The sequence below is a fragment of the Muntiacus reevesi genome, chromosome 2 (genome assembly GCF_963930625.1).
Source record: "Muntiacus reevesi chromosome 2, mMunRee1.1, whole genome shotgun sequence".
Classification (NCBI taxonomy): domain Eukaryota; kingdom Metazoa; phylum Chordata; class Mammalia; order Artiodactyla; family Cervidae; genus Muntiacus; species Muntiacus reevesi.
Window position 1 is genome coordinate 117,477,084 of NC_089250.1, and position 17,336 is coordinate 117,494,419.

General features: G+C 37.7%; 1 protein-coding gene across 1 annotated transcript; it reads right to left on the reverse strand.

The window, feature by feature from the left end:
* Nucleotides 1-7,851: 7,851 nt before the first annotated feature.
* On the reverse strand, nt 7,852-8,379 carry LOC136158146 (selenoprotein F-like). The gene is given in 1 exon segment (XM_065919911.1): nt 7,852-8,379. A coding segment is annotated over 1 exon segment (495 nt). The 5' UTR covers nt 8,360-8,379; the 3' UTR covers nt 7,852-7,864.
* Nucleotides 8,380-17,336: the final 8,957 nt, after the last annotated feature.

The following is a 17,336-nucleotide window of genomic DNA, read 5'->3' on the forward strand; positions in this document are numbered from 1 at the left end:
ATGTGGCGTTCTCCTTGTCTATTCATTCAAATCATGCTTGTCTTTGCTCCTTACCCTTGCATACTAATATTGGTCTTTTAGGATATTTTCCATTTATTTCCCCAATCTCTACTGTTTTGTTTGGAGGAAAAAATATCTGAGCCCTGAGTCTATCCCATCATATCACATTTTCCCAACAACACTACTTGAGGCAAAAACATTTTGATGCTTGTGGCATATGTAGACTCTTTAAAAAAAATGATATAATGCAAGAAATCATTTTAATAGTACTTAGCTTATAATAAGCAACCAATAAAAGCTTGTTGCTATTACTTTATGAATTGCTTCAGTGAAGATCAGGGAGGGAGGGGAAAGATATTCCATGTAGTTCAAGTTTCTTCTAATAGAGAACTGAATAGGTTATTTTAAAGTAGCATCTCATACATAATATTGTTTAAAGTAACATTTCATTATATTGCTCATGTGTCTTAAGTCTAAAATCCCTACAAGCTAATTCATTTTAAAATGCAGATAATGGAATCCTTATTTCATATTCTTGTCTGGAGAATTCTTGATTAAATAAATGTAGCTACACCACTGTGAACTTTCCATCATAATGGGAGGAAAACCTTATACTCTACCTTTACTTTATGGAGGATGGAAAAGTGAAAAAGTAACTGGCTCCTAAATATATTTGGATTTAGGAATAATGTAAGTAATTCATACTTGGACAGAAATTTAGTGTTAAAGAATGCCAGCATGTATTTAACCTCTGATTGAATAGATAAAATACAGAGGAGGGCATAAACCTCAATCTCCTGGCACTTTCCATTACATCTCATTGGCTCCAAATCTATTTCCTTCTTTCATTATCAAAAGAAACTAAAATGATTTTCTAAATTCTACAAAGATTCAGGCTATAGTGTTCCTACTGTTTTGCATTTACCCATTAAAGCAGTGTATTGTGAATACTTATTAAGTAAATGAGGATCTTCCTAGGCGGTGCTAGTGGTAAAGAATACGCCTGCTAATGCAAAAAATACAGGAGACATGGATTCAATCTCCAGTCCGGAAGATCCCATGGAGCGGGGCATAGCAACTCACCCCAGTATTCCTGTCTGGAGAATCCCAAGAACTGGACCTTGTCAGGCTACAGTCCATAGGGTCACAAAGAGTTGGACAGGACCGAAGCGACTTGGCATGCGCACAGCATTAGGTAAATTAATGGCAAAATAAAAATTTTCAAAGATTTTTAGTTAAGTTTAGCATTTGTATCCTTTTAAAATGCAACTCTGTTCTGTGAGTTGAGAAACATCGCTGAAACATCAGCAACTCGGCTAGAAGTTCCTAGGGAAGAGATTCAAGAAAATACACTCAGCTCTGCACAATCACATCCAATTCTATTGCTGCCCAACTGCTGTGTGTTGAAAATAAAATTTCAGTCTGTTATTAACATATCTTCAAAAACAAAGATATTCTGCATATGGTTAGGTATATTGGCATCTAAAGTCAAATCATCTAAGAAAAGTTCCAGTTACTGCTGAGTCTTGTTGTCAAAGTCCATTAAGAGTTATTCCATAAAATTATCTAAATATCTGAATTAAATGGAATTAAATTATATGCCAAGAAACAGAAGAGATTTGATTACTCATTTTTATGACTCACCTACCCAAATGCCTACCTAGTACTTCTTAGATTCCTTTTCATCTTCCCTTTTATCTCTGAACACAAGATATAGAAATATATATGTGTATACATATAAATATATATATATAAATTTAGATTTATGATGAAGTACAAAACAAAAGGTTATTGAAGGTAAACGCCTTTCTCTGCCTTTTGTTCTATTAAATCTGAGTTCCTGCATGAAATTACATAAGGCCAGGGAGGTGGTGAGAGATAGAACCCTTAAGGTGAAGTCAGGCTAACCCGGATGGGAAAAGAGAAGTCTTGTGGTCCTTGCACAGGAGGAACCAGAGATCCACAAATGGGAGGGTGGTGCACACACTCCTGCACGGGCCAGAGGAAGGTACAGCTGCATGGGTATCCAGGGAGATAACAGCCTCAGAGCAACCTCGGAGCCGCAGAGTGCTGGCCTCATAATTCTTATTAATTATGTAAGCATAGAATACCCTATGTGTGTCCAAGAGAGTTAAAAAAAAATCAATCATTCATGTTAAGCCAAAGCTAACAACTCTTGTGAATAATTATTTTAAAAGTGAATTTATGGTTGGGTTATGTGTAGGAAAGAGAAATGATTAGTAGAAGAGGAATAGAGATTGTGCAATACAGTCATAGAAAAGAGACAGAAAATTGAGGGAAAGCCCAGCCAGACAGACACTTGAGCTCAGGTGTGTGTCACGAGGACTGACTGAGTCAGGTGGGTGTATTTTGTTGAGGTCTAATGGGCTGTGGTGGAGCAATCATGGAGTAGCTTGGCGTGGCAAAGTAAGACTCCCAATTCCTGTGTGCATGGAGAATCTCCAGATACAGGCTCTACTAAAAAGGTTAAATTACATTATTCCAACATCTTTTTTCACATGGAGCATACAATATATTTTGAATTTTTGAACTATAGAGTGACTAGGAGGTAGGTAGGTAGGTAGAAAGAAAGAAAATCAGTACAACAAAATATTAAAACTACGAGGGCAAAAGAGCCCCTCAAAGAATCATTTCACCTGTACCCTATCCAAATCGCCTTGCCAAAACCATCTTCCATTTTCAATTCTTTGAAAGCCTGTCTGTCTCACTGGGTGGGCTGGTTTTTCTTGACCTTCTCTGGCTTCATTTGATAAGGAAAGCTGTGTTGGCATCCTGGAATCAACTTTAGAGAAGCTTAAAGAAGCTCTGAGGCATTTCTCTTTTCAGCTCTAAAAATACTCTCTATTAAACCTGTTCAATTTCCTAAATCATATTGCCCTTGTCTCTTCTTCCCTGTCAAAGCTACCCTTTATCAGTAAAATCACTTGCTTGGGAACTGGCAGCTGAAAACTAGAAATGCAAGATTCTAAGTCCTATTAATGCTGGAGCAGCCAGATGTTTAATAAATATCTGTCATTTTAACTTTGTTCTGTGATACTCAACATGTCAGACTTATGGAAAAAATGGTGGAATGGAATTTTTATCCTAGACAAGTATGATGTATACTACAGATATTATGGGAGTACAATATTCTTGGTTTGATGTTGCGTGTAAAATTCCAGTTAGCTTTGTAAAGTCTGATCTAAAATATACCTCAGTCAAACATGACCATCAACATAGCATCAAGAGTGCATTTCATATAGAATTTGAAAACATAAAGATCTCAACTGATTTTTCACTTTGGTTTCTACCTCTTTATTGTAAGTAAGAAAATGACAACATTTAATAATTATTAATTTTTGAAAGCTTAAATAAAAATGAAGAACAACAAACTTAAATGAAAAGAAAGAAAAATAAATACCACTTACCTATTGCCTTTGGAAGCAGTGTGAATATTTCAAAATCATTTTAAAACTCATTGTTGTGTTTAGTTGCTAAGTCGTCTTTGACTCCTTCCCACCTCATGGACTGTAGCACACCAGGCTTCCCTGTCCTTCACTATCTCTCATTGTTTGTTCAAACTCATGTCCATTTAGTCAGTGATGCCATCCTACCATCTCATCCTCTGCCTTTTCCCTTCCCTCCTGCCCTCGGTCTTTCCCAGTATCAGGGTCTTCTCCAGTAAGTTGGCTCTTCACATCAGGTACCCGAAAGTATTGGAGCTTCAGCTTCAGGATCAGTCCTTGCAATAAGTTATTCAGGGTTGATTTCCTTTAAGATTGACTGGTTCAATCTCCTTGCAGTTCAAGGGACTCAAGGGTCTTCTCCAATACCACAGATCAAAAGCATCAATTCTTCAGCATTCAGCCTTCTTTGTGGTACAACTCTCACATCTATACATGACTACTGGAAAATTCATAGCTTTGCTATATGGGCCTTTGTCAGCAAAGTGATGCCTTGCTTTTTAACATGCTGCCTAGGTTTGTCATAGCTTTCTTTCCAAGGAGCAAACATCTTTTCATTTCATGACTTCAGTCACTGTCTACAGTGATACTGGAGCCCAAGGAAATAAAATCTGTCACTATTTCCACTTTTCTCCCTTTTATCTGCCACAAAGTGATGGGACGGGAAACCATGGTCTTAATTTTTTGAATGCTGAGTTTTAAGCCAGCCTTTTTGCTCTCTTCTATCACTCTCATCAAAGGGCTCTCTAGATCCTCTTTGCTTTCTGCCATTAGAGTAGTATCATCTGTATATCTGAGGTCATTGGTATTTCTCCCAGCAATCTTGATTCCAGCCTGTGATTCATCCAGCCTGACATTTCTCATGATGTACTCTGCATATGAGTTAAATAAGCAGGATGACAATATATAGCCTTGTCATACTCCTTTCCCAATTTTGAACCAGTCTGTTGTTTCATGTCCAGTTCTAACTGTTTCTTCTTGACCCGTGTACTGGTTCCTTAGGAGACAGATAGGATGACCTGGTGTGCCCATCTCTTTGAAGGATTTTCCATAGTTTACCATGATCCACACAGTCAAAGGTTTTAGCGTAGTCAATGAAGCAGGAGTAGATGTTTTTCCGGAATCATTACATACATGAATTTCAAACTATTAAAAAGTTAGTATATTGGAAGTATACAAAAGATTAAGGGGTGCTCATTGCTAGCTGGTGAAATTGCAGTTTATAAATAATTGCAAATTGTTATTTGCAAAAATATAAATATTATTACAAATATTAATTACAGTAATATAAATTATTCTTTATATTTTATAGTATTTTTTTAAAAATTACTGTTAGTAAGTAAATAAAATATGTGATCAGAAAATAATGTAAAACAAAAAATATACCTAATAGGTGATGAAAAGGCATTTGAGTGGGCTTTAAAGACAATATTCTATTGGGTAACCAATTATACTTGAGTATTTATTTCTGTTATGCTGATGATAATTTTTATGATTAGCATATATTACTCAAAGTGTTTGAATCAATTAGTAATATTTGGGGGAAAAGTCATTTTGTGAAAGTCATCATTCTAAGAATAAACCTCTTGCAAAAATAGAAAAAGCAGACTCCCTGGTGATCCAATGGCTCCACACTCCCATTGCAAGGGGCCCAGGTTTGATCTCTGGTCGGGGAACTAGATCCCACATAGCACACTAGAGTTTGCATGCCACAACTAAAGATCCCACATGCCATAACTAAGACCCAGTGTAGCCAAATAAATAATAAATATTAAAAAATAATCTATATGTCTTTAAAGGTACTATTAAAATTAATATAATGAGTATTATCTTTAAGATAAAATGTTATTAAGAATTATAGCTAATAGTATTATACTGCACATTACAATTGCTAAGAGAGTAGATATTAAAAGTCCTCATCACAAGAAAAAATATTTCCTTTAGTAACTATGTATGGTGTTAGATGTTAACTAGACTTATTATGGTGGTCACTTTGCAATACTTAGAAATAATGAGTCATTGTGTTGTACACCTTAAAGTATATACCTCAATAAAAAAATAAAAATTTAAAAAATTATAAATAACATAATCTCTCAAGCCAAAAGCAAGTAATGAAGAACAAACAACAATGGTTATTCTCTTCATTAACAGAAAAGTATACATACTGAAAAAGATAATGGAAATTTTTCATTACTGAAGATGCTACGAATGCATATTTTAGAAATTCGAGAAAATTAGTTGAAAAACTCTTGCAATAGAAAATCAGTAAGAAAACTCAATAAGTTGATTGATTAAAATTTTAATATCATAGCTATTTTGAGACCTCTCTGAGGTACAACTTTTTAATTTGAATCAGAATCTAAATAACAAAATCTACATTTTTGAATTGTCTAATCGAGTTCTTAAATCTCTTTTAATTTACAGATCTCTTCAGAATGAAAATTCTCTAGCAATTTTAAAAATTCTGTAGAGACTGTAAACTCTTTATATAGTGTTACTTGATATGTTCCTCTGTGTATTTGTTTCCTCTAATACTTGGGCTTAGAGGTTTAACCTGACTCAGTTTTGGTATTTGTGAGAGGGTAAAAACACTTCATATTTATAGCTAGTGTTGTATTCCTCCATCAAGGCATATATAATGTCTAGTTATCTCTCTTTTTGTGATAATAGCTACCATTAAGAAATAAAGCTTAGGTCTATGAATAATTTATTAAGTGTGGCAAAATAGTGATAAGCCAGTTAAATCATTTTTTCTCCATAATGGTTTTTTTTCTTTTTTTTGAGATCTTCTAAATTCTATGAAATGTTTTTTTTTTTTTTTTCATTTATTTTTATTAGTTGGAGGCTAATTACTTCACAACATTGCAGTGGGTTTTGTCATACATTGACATGAATCAGCCATGGAGTTACACGTATTCCCCATCCCGGTCCCCCCTCCCACCTCCCTCTCCACCCGACTCCTCTGGGTCTTCCCAGTGCACCAGGCCCGAGCACTTGTCTCATGCATCCCACCTGGGCTGGTGATCTGTTTCACCATAGATAATATACATGCTGTTCTCTCGAAACACCCCACCCTCGCCTTCTCCCACAGAGTCCAAAAGTCTATTCTGTACTTCTGTGTCTCTTTTTCTGTTTTGCGTATAGGGTTATCATTACCATCTTTCTAAATTCCATATATATGTGTTAGTATACTGTAATGATCTTTATCTTTCTGGCTTACTTCACTCTGTATAATGGGCTCCAGTTTCATCCATCTCATTAGAACTGATTCAAATGAATTCTTTAACGACTGAGTAATATTTCATTGTGTATATGTACCTCAGTTTCCTTATCCATTCATCTGCTGATGGGCTTCTAGGTTGCTTCCATGTCCTGGCTATAATAAACAGTGCTGCGATGAACATTGGGGTGCACGTGTCTCTTTCAGATCTGGTTTCCTCGGTGTGTATGCCCAGAAGTGGTATTGCTGGGTCATGTGGCAGTTCTATTTCCAGTTTTTTAAGAAATCTCCACACTGTTTTCCATAGTGGCTATACTAGTTTGCATTCCCACCAACAGTGTAAGAGAGTTCCCTTTTCTCCACACCCTCTCCAGCATTTATTGCTTGTAGACTTTTGGATAGCAGCCATCCTGACTGGCGTGTAATGGTACCTCATTGTGGTTTTGATTTGCATTTCTCTGATAATGAGTGATGTGGAGCATCTTTTCATGTGTTTGTTAGCCATCTGTATGTCTTCTTTGGAGAAATGTCTGTTTAGTTCTTTGGCCCATTTTTTGATTGGGTCATTTATTTTTCTGGAATTGAGCTTCAGGAGTTGCTTGTATATTTTTGAGATTAATCCTTTGTCTGTTTCTTCACTTGCTATTAATTTCTCCCAATCTGAGGGCTGTCTTTTCACCTTACTTATAGTTTCCTTTGTTGTGCAAAAGCTTTTAAGTTTAATTAGGTCCCATTTGTTTATTTTTGCTTTTATTTCCAGTATTCTGGGAGGTGGGTCATAGAAGATCTTGCTGTGATTTATGTCGGAGAGTGTTTTGCCTATGTTCTCCTCTAGGAGTTTTATAGTTTCTGGTCTTACATTTAGATCTTTAATCCATTTTGAGTTTATTTTTGTGTATGGTGTTAGGAAGTGTTCTAGTTTCATTCTTTTACAAGTGGTTGACCAGTTTTCCCAGCACCACTTGTTAAAGAGGTTGTCTGTTTTCCATTGTATATCCTTGCCTCCTTTGTCAAAGATAAGTTGTCCATAGGTTCATGGATTTATCTCTGGGTTTTCTATTCTGTTCCATTGATCTATATTTCTGTCTTTGTGCCAGTACCATACTGTCTTGATGACTGTGGCTTTGTAGTAGAGTCTGAAGTCAGGCAGGTTGATTCCTCCAGAAGGATAGGACAAAATTTAAGATTTATATGCGTTCCAACTTTCACTCAGGAATTCTTCTACACTGTCTGTGTTCCATTTGAGGATGCTTAGTTCTTCAGCAATGTTCCCACTGTCGTCCAAAAGCTTTAGCACAGGGTCTGAACCGCGAACATACTTGATTTGCAGTCCTTTGAATAGTTTGGGTTTATCACTCCTGACGAAAGCTTAGACTTGAGGGAACCTCCCCAATTTTCATCCACAGACTTCAAGAATAGTTCCTGCATACAGCTTTTTGGTTTCAAATTGTGCTTCTTCCTGACAGCACCCTCTACAGTCAGGATCCAGCTGCAGAAGGTTGAACTGTCCAAGCAAATCACAGGAGCTGCAGAGCAAGTTGCTGGAGACACCTAACTCTCTGCAAGACTCTGAGGAAAACTCCGCTCCCAATGCAGAGACCGTTTGAAGCACGGTCGCCAGCAGCAGTCGCAGCCCAAACGCCGCGCCAAGCCATCCATACGGCCGGGCCGCCATCACTGCCACCTTCCGTAGGTCTCCGGCTGCCCAGAAGGCATAATGTTTTTATAAATAAAAATTTCTTCTCGATTTCTATTTATTAATCTACTGGGGTGTGTGTGTGTGTGTGTGTGTGTGTGTGTGTGTGTGTGTGTGTGTGTGTGTGTGTGTGTGTGTGTGTGTGTGTGTGTGTGTGTGTGTGTGTGTGTGTGTGTGTGTGTGTGACAGGCTACTTTCCAGTCACAGCGTGCAGGCTTCTCAATTGCAATGGCTTCCTTCGCTGCAGGGCAAGGCCCTAGGACACATGGGCTCAGAGCTGTGGCTACAGGGCTTTCCAGTGTGGGCCCAGCAGTTGGGGCTCATGGGCTTAGCTACTCTGCATCATGTGGGATCCTCTTGGATTAGAGATCGAAACCGTGTGTCCTGCACTGGCAGGTGGATTCTCCACCACTGAGCCAGCTGGGAAGCCCTGCTGGTATATTTTTAACAGAAAAAAATAGACAAGTGTTTCATTCTTCCCCATTAATTATCTGCTTGTAAAATAATAATTTAGTTCTCCAGCATCCTCCCAAACTGACCAATTTATTTTCTTTCATTTACATATGATAACATTACTTTTCCAAACTCTAATGTATTGGATACATAATTCCTAATATTCTTAATATGAGTTAATAGTTAAATTTCCCATTTCATGTCTTGTTTTTTCTTTTAATATGTTGTATTTAAGTGTCTGCCATTATTTATTGAACTAAAGTATAATTATAAAAGCTTCACCAAAGTAGATTTAGGAAATATACTAATGCTAATTGTTTTCAAGATTTAATTAATAAAAGTAATGATGAAATGAAAATGATTTAACACAACTCTCTCTGGTCATTTTTCAAGATTGTTTTTAAAGAGTAAATTAGAGAAGAGTTTGTTTCTGAATCAAATAGTATAAGTAATTTATGACAAATCCAGAAAAAAAATTTTTTTCCTTAAGAAAGTATTTACTACTTTTAGTTGTTAGCTGTAGGGCTCAGGTATTCCATGTTTCCCAGTACCAGTTTCTAATTATTGTCTTTATGACATGGCTTTTTGCAGAAATGTCCTATGCTTCTTCATGAGTCTTGCCAATGGAAAGGTAGCTATAGAGGAACCATCCCCAGATCAGATACAGGTGAAAAAGCAAAAATAGTAGGATCTTATTAATTGGAGTGGAAATAACTAGCTCATCTAAAACAGGTACTTAATTCTCCACAGTGTATAAAAGGGTATATGTCTTTCCCTAGATCTCTATCTGCACACAGCTCACAATATAAGGTTCTTCTTGCATGGCTCACTACAGTTTTGTCCATGATTAAACCAGGCACAGGATAAATCCACTGGTGCTGACACAAAGTGCTCAGCGCCTACAGACAAGAGCGAGGATAGATTGTCTCTTTCTACATATTTTAAACCCCTTGTAAGTAGTCATTCTCTAGCACACTTTATCAGTAATTATCCCAGTAGAAAGCAGATGACAGAGTCAAATTAGATACTTACAGAGTGTCTAATAAAAAGCCTGTGAGCAGATGTGTAGTGGAGTTGTAGAGAAAACAAAAAGAAATGGTGCGATATCCCAGGTCTCATGAGAGCAGAGACCTACTGTCATTTCCTAAACCTGAGGAAGTTTCCTCTTCTCAGTGACATGAACTAATAATTCTGGAACTAATCCACGTATACTAGAAGTGGACAATCAGGTTTCCAAGAGTTGGAGGAAGGGATTATATGGAAATGAGAAGGTTAGAATTCTGAGTGTATACATGCTCAGTCACCCAGTGGTGTCCAACTCTTTGTGATTCATGGACTGCAGCCGTGGACTGCAGGCCTCCAGGCTCCCCCGTCCTTGACATTTTCCAGGCAAGACTACTGGAATGGGTTGCTGTGTCCTCCAGGGGATCTTCCCTGCCCAGGGATCAAACCCATGACTCCTGCATCTCCTGCAATGGCAGGCAGATTCTTTACCACTGAGCCACCTAGGAAGCCCATAACTTCATAGCATTAGATTAGATGCAAAGGTACCAACATAAACTGATAGACCTTCTTTAAGTCTGTCTACTGAGAGGCCTAGAAGCAGCATCAAAAGGGCAATGAGCATAACTTGAACCCTTGGAAGCAACTAGATCTCCACGGAAAAATGGTGAATTGTCTAGGGCTGAGCCACTAAAACTATAAGAAGCATCTCAAATGTTGTGTTGAGCCTCAAAGTAAGAAAATACTTAAAGAATGGTGTGACACAGCAATTCCACTACTGGGCATATGCCCTAAGAAAACCATAACTGAAAAAGACACATATACTCAAAGGTTCACCACTGCAGCACTATTTACAAGAGCTAGGACAGTGACACAACCTAGATGTCCACCGACAGATGAATGGATAAAATGTAGTGGTACATATATGCAAAGGAGTAGTACTCAGCCATTAAAAGGAATAACGTTGAGTCAGTGAGGTGGATGAACCTAGAGCCTGTTATATCTAGTGAAGTAAGTCAGAAAGAGAAAAACAAATATCTATTAATGCATATATATATATATGTGTGAAATCTAGAAAATTGGTACTGTTGAACCTATTTGCAGAGTATAAACAGAGACTCAGACATAGAGAACAGACTTAAGGACACCATGGAGGAAGAAGAGGGTGGGATGAATTGAAAGTAGCTTTGAAAATATATGCATTACCATATGTAAAATAGATAACTAAAGGGAAGTTGCTATATAACACAGGGAGCTCAACCTGGCGCTCTGTGACAACCTAGAGGGGTGAGATGAGATGGGAGATGGGAGGGAGGTTCACAAGGGAAGAGACATATATCTATGGCTGATTCATGTTGATGTATGGCAGGAACTAACACAACATTATAAAGCAATTACCCTGCAATTTAAAATATTTTTTCTTTTTTTTTCTTTTCTTTTTCTTTTCTTTTTTTTTTTTTTTCCAGTGGGTTTTGTCATACATTGATATGAATCAGCCATAGAGTTACACATATTCCCCATCCCGATCCCCCCTCCCACCTCCCTCTCCACCCGATTCCTCTGGGTCCTCCCAGTGCACCAGGCCCGAGCACTCGTCTCATGCATCCCACCTGGGCTGGTGATCTGTTTCACAATAGATAATATACATACTGTTCTTTCGAAACATCCCTCCCTCACCTTCTCCCACAAAGTTCAAAAGTCTGTTCTGTACTTCTGTGTCTCTTTTTCTGTTTTGCATATAGGGCCATCGTTACCATCTTTCTAAATTCCGTATATATGTGTTAGTATGCTGTAATGTTCTTTATCTTTCTGGCTTACTTCACTCTGTATAATGGGCTCTAGTTTCATCCATCTCGTTAGAATGGATTCAAATGAATTCTTTTTAACGGCTGAGTAATATTCTATGGTGTATATGTACCACAGCTTCCTTATCCATTCATAAAATATTTTTTCAAAATATGAATGTGGAACATGTCAAGAGAACATTAGAGTCAGCTTGAAGAGCCAAGACTCTGAGAATATGACTTGAAAATATATTTTATAGTAGATTATAACCCTGTTTTTAAAAATGAAAATGCCCGAGTCTAGCCTGATGCAAATAAATGATAAATAAATAAATAAATATATGAGAAAGAAAGAAAAGAAATAAAAGAAACTGTGAAGAAAATCACATAGCAGGAACCATGGCTTTTGCTACAGAGATGCAGTTCACCAGTGGTGACCCAGAAGGAAGAAAGCTGGAAAGCAAAGAATTGCCCATCAGACCTCTCTCCCACCCTCCGCCCCACCAGCCTCCTGCTGGTGCCTCCCACTGACGGCTCCTCACCAGACTAGAGGTCATGGCAGCACATCAGTGCAATCTGTGCAGGTCAGATTCCTGGAAGATAGGAAACAGAATGACAAGATGGTTTGTGGACCCTTAGGAGCAAAAAAAGGTGATCCAGCAAACTCTTCAATGTGGTTGCCACAAACGCTTTTCCAAAACTGGCATTTTAGCTATTTTTGTTCGCTCTGATCATGTCCTACTCTGCAAACCCCATGGACTGTAGCCTGCCAGGGTCCTCTCTTCATAGATTCTTGAAGTAAGAATATGGGGGTGGATTGCCATGCCCTCCTCAGGGGATCTTCCCGACCCAGGGATCGAACCCACATCTTTTATGTCTCCTGCATTGGCTGACAGGTTCTTTATCATTAGCACCACTTAGGAAGCCCATTTATTAAATAATTATTGCCAAAAAGACAGAACTTCATGAAAACCAAACTCTTCACAGCTTGGTCCTAGCCTGTCTTTTTAAGTTTTTCTCCACCACTGCCTCTCTCATAAACTAAACTCCAGTCTAACCAGACTATGTGATGTTTTTGAAGCCATTCACTTACAGCATTATGGCTTTATCTACCTAAGTTTCCCCTTGCTTGGAGTATTCTTTTTTCACTTATTAACACAAAATTTCCTACGGATCCTTAAAGGTCTGGGTCAAATATAACCTCATTTCTTTTCTTTCCAAACATCATTTCTTGTTCAGTCACTACATCATATCGAACTCTGCAACCCCATGGACTGCAACATGCCAGGCTTCCTTGTCTTTTGCCATCTCCCAGAGTTTGCTCAAACTCATGTTCATTGAGTCAGGGATGCCATCCAACAAGTAAAATTTTACTCCACTTTTATTAGGTAAAGGTAATTGATGAGAGATTTGTGCTTCAATAATCCTATTCCAAAATCAATTATCAACATATACCATGTAATGTATTATTTTTTTTTACCTCTTTCTCAGCTAAACTGAGATCTTTGTATTTTTGCCCTATTCCTGATATAAAATTCAGAAGCTTTATAAATAGTTGTTGAGATGAATACGTGATGACTCAAGTTGCATAGCAATCTGATTTTCATACTACTCTTCATGAAACTCTACATTCAGTCACTATGTTCTAAGAGTCAGTTCCTCAAATCACCAGGCACCTTCATCACCACACAGCTAATTCAACCAAATCACCAGCTCTTATATTTACTTTATATACAATATTTTCTTTGAGCAAAAATTCCACTGCTAAAACATTTTGAAAAAGTATTAAGACACCACAGAATATTTTAAGAATATCTTGCATTTATATAACTGACATTGAAAATTACATATACATTTGGCCCATGTATGTGCAGTTGGTTGAATCTGTAGATAATGGAACCTTCAGATAAGGAGGGAAAATATCCAAGGATGATATAGATAGATAGATAGATACATACATACATAATTAGATTTGATTATAAAATAGCATCATATAGGAGGAATGACTTGGTTTTTATGTCCTCCTTTTATAAAAATTGAAGATTCAAGAAAGTTAAATAACTTGCTCAACATCAAATATCTTGCAGTGAGGCAGGACAGAGTGTCCATGATGAATAGTATTCTCTTTTAAGGAGTTTGTAAAAACAAAGGAGGAAATGTCAATAAACAGACTCTCCTAATAATGGCTGAAATTCCCTGTGTTGTACAATATACCATTTTTGTCTACTCATAGTAGTTTATATCTTTTAATTCCATACTCATAGTTTACCTCTCCCCCATCTCTCTCCCAGCTGAATCCACTAGTTTGTTTTATGTATCAGTGAGTTTGCTTCTGTTTCACTTTATAAATTTGACTTTTATTTTTTAGATTTCACATATAAGTGATAATATACAATATTTGCCTCTGTCTGGCTTGCATAACTATTATTTTGCAATAACTTTAAATGGAATATAATCTATAAAAAATACTGAATCACTGTTGTATACCTGAAGATAACAGAATTCTGTAAATCAACTATGCTTCAAAAAAATTACATAGGGAAAAAAGAGAGAATCTCTCTCGGCAAAGATCTTGGAAAAAATTCAAACCTTCTGAATTTAAGACTGGAAAGTCTACATCAAACCCCCTGTTCTCCCTAGAGAAGCATCAGCAAAAATTACCAATTTGCCTGTGAAAAGGGAGGACAATTTTCTCTTGATGTGCTTTCTTTCCTTCTTTTAGGTCAAGTAAGTGATACTTTTCTATACAAGGAATGTCATCCTGTTAGCCTGAGGAGATTAATGCAAGTCTTAAATGAGAGTGATCTGTTTTTCCTTCACTGGCCAGGTCTGGCTGAGGAAATGAATTGCTGCCGATTTTTTGCACAAGAGAAATGTTGCTCTTACTAGAATTACTAAATTAAATTGGAGATTTCCTCACATTAACTCCTCAGTGATTGCTACTACAAGAAGTATTTTATTTTGGCAACTTTTGTTATAGGAAACAGAATTTCAAACTGGTTCCAAGAGGAGGGTAGTTAGTTACAAATACATGAAAGATGTGACTTTCATGGAAATCTAAGAACAGAAACATTGCAGGAGGAATTTGAACACCTGTAACTTGTAGGAGAGTCTAGACATGGGTTAGTGACAGGCACCTCAGTGGTAAAAGGAGTCACAAGATTTCTGTTGAAGTAATTGGCCATGAACATGAACACAGTTATGCTTTGTATGTCTGTTTATTTTCAGTCTACTAATCACTCCATATTTTTAATATTTCCTAACTTAAATTCTCAAGACAGTCAGACCTGCTAGTCTAGAATTGTTTCTTAACATTTAATATGGATACAGAGCAACTGGGAATCTTGTTAAAATGCAGATTGATTCACGAGGTCTTGGGTAGGGCCTGAGATTTTGCATGTTTGACTAACTATATGGTGATGCCAGAGATGCTTGTCTACAGATCATGGTATGTGTGCAAGGTAGAGAATCTTACCAAGTCAGGAAATAGGTGTACTAGGCCAGTTCAGGGGTTTGACTACCTTTAGGTTTTGTGCCTATGATTTGTCCAATCACTTGGGGCCAGAGTTTTGGGATAGGTTGCTCATTGTATCAAATACACAGGAACTGTGAGAGGGGAAGCTTACCAAGAAAGAGACTGGGGTTAAGGTGGCACTTAATGCCTCCAGTAAGCAGTTACTTTCCACTGAGCATTGGATTTAGTTCAGTAACTTTATCCACTGGTGAGTATCATCACTAAAGATCAAAAGAGAGCCAGACACTCAGAGACTCTCTACTCACCATATTACTTCTTGCTTTAATTTCAAGATATGAAGAAGTGACCTCATTTTCTCATAGTCTACTTACAGTGGGGAGAATTGTATTCACTAGTAATTTCACTAAAAAATGTGTTCCTCTTAAAAGCAACCATCTTGGTAATTGGTATGTATTAACCAAAGTTGTAGTCTCAGATATTTTTTCTTCATGTTGTGGAAAAATTTAGAAACTGGGATTTTTAATGGAAATTCTCTATCCTGAAAATGGGGTGATCATTCTAGAATACACCCTGTATCTGATCACCATTGTTGATTATTTACCTCTAGAATAAAGACCAGGTTCTTCTGCTCTTGGGACACTTCAGAATCTGATTTCAGTGTATCTTTCTGTATCATCTCCTATCACATTGCAGCAAGTCATATTCTGTGTCATGCTATGTCATATCTATTTATTTGCTATTACTTATCTCAGCGAACATTTGAGACTCTGTGGTTTTTAGTCCAGGTCTTTTTACCTAGAAGCTGGTTCCTTATATATTTGCAGCTCCTATTTCTGCCCATCCTCTGATGATTCCCCTCACAATTAGTTATATCATATTCTTTGCTCCAACAGCCTAAAATAGTGCTTAGTACAGTATATTTGTTTATGCATGTCTACTATAAAGAGCCTCTTGATAAAAGTGAAGGAAGAGCATGAAAGAGCCAGCTTAAAACTAAATATTAAAAAACTAAGACCATGGCATCCAGCCCCATTATTTCGAGGCAAATAGAAGGGGAAAAGGTGGAAGTAGTGATAAATTTCCACTTCTTGGGCTCTAAAATCACTGCAGATGGTGACTGCAGCCATGAAACCAGAAGATGATTGCTTTTTGGCAGGAAAACTATGACAAACCTAGACAGTGTGTTGAAAAGCAGAGACATTACTCTGCCAACAAATGTCCTTATAGTTAAGGCTATGGTCTTCCTGATAGTCATGTATGGTTGTGACAGCTAGACCATAAAGAAGGCAGAGTGCCAAAGAATTGATGCCTTAGAACTGTGGTGCTGGAGAAGACTCCTGAAACACCCTTGGACAGCAAGGAGATCAAACAAGTCAATCTTAAGGAAAATCAACCCTGAATACTCATTGGAAGGACTGATGGTGTGGCTGAAGCTCCAATATTTTGGTCAACTTATGTGAACAGCCGACTTATTGGAAAAGTCCCTGATGCTGGGAAAGATTGAGGGCAGAAGGAAAAGAGGGTGTCAGAGGATGAGATGGCTGTATGGCATCACTGATGCAACGAACATGAACTTGGGCAAACTTCGGGAGTTGGTGAGGCCTGGTATGCTGCAATCCATGGGGTCGCAAGTAGTCAGACATGACTGAGTGACTGAACAACAACACTATAAAAATTATTTTAAATATTTTATCTTTATAGATCAAACTAGTCAATCCTAAAGGAAACCAGTCCTGAATATTCACAGGAAGGACTTATGCTGAAGCTGAAACTCCAATACTTTGGCCACCTGATGCACAGAGCTGACTCATTGGAGACTCTGATGCTGGGAAAGAATGGAGGCAGGAGGAGAAGGGGGTGACAGAGGATGAGATGGTTGCATAGCATCACCTCCTCAGTGAACATGAATTTGAGCAAACTCTGGCATGCCGCGGTTCATGGGCTTGCAAAGAGGTGGACACAACTTAGTGATGGAATAAAAACAACAATCTTCATAGATAAGCAATGTTTTATTAAATAAAGGGAATGAAGGAATCAGTTGGTCTGCAGAGGTACAGTTTAAGATGCAGCAGTTGAGGGCATCTGGGTGGGGGTGGGGGTGTGAAAGCCCGGGAAGAAACAAGTAAATAACAAGAGGTAAACCGTAGCTGAGCCACTCACCACACACCCAGTGAATGGACTCGCACAAGTATTTCTGCCATTTGCTTCTCACTTGACTCTCTGCTGGGTCTGTTTGTTTTCA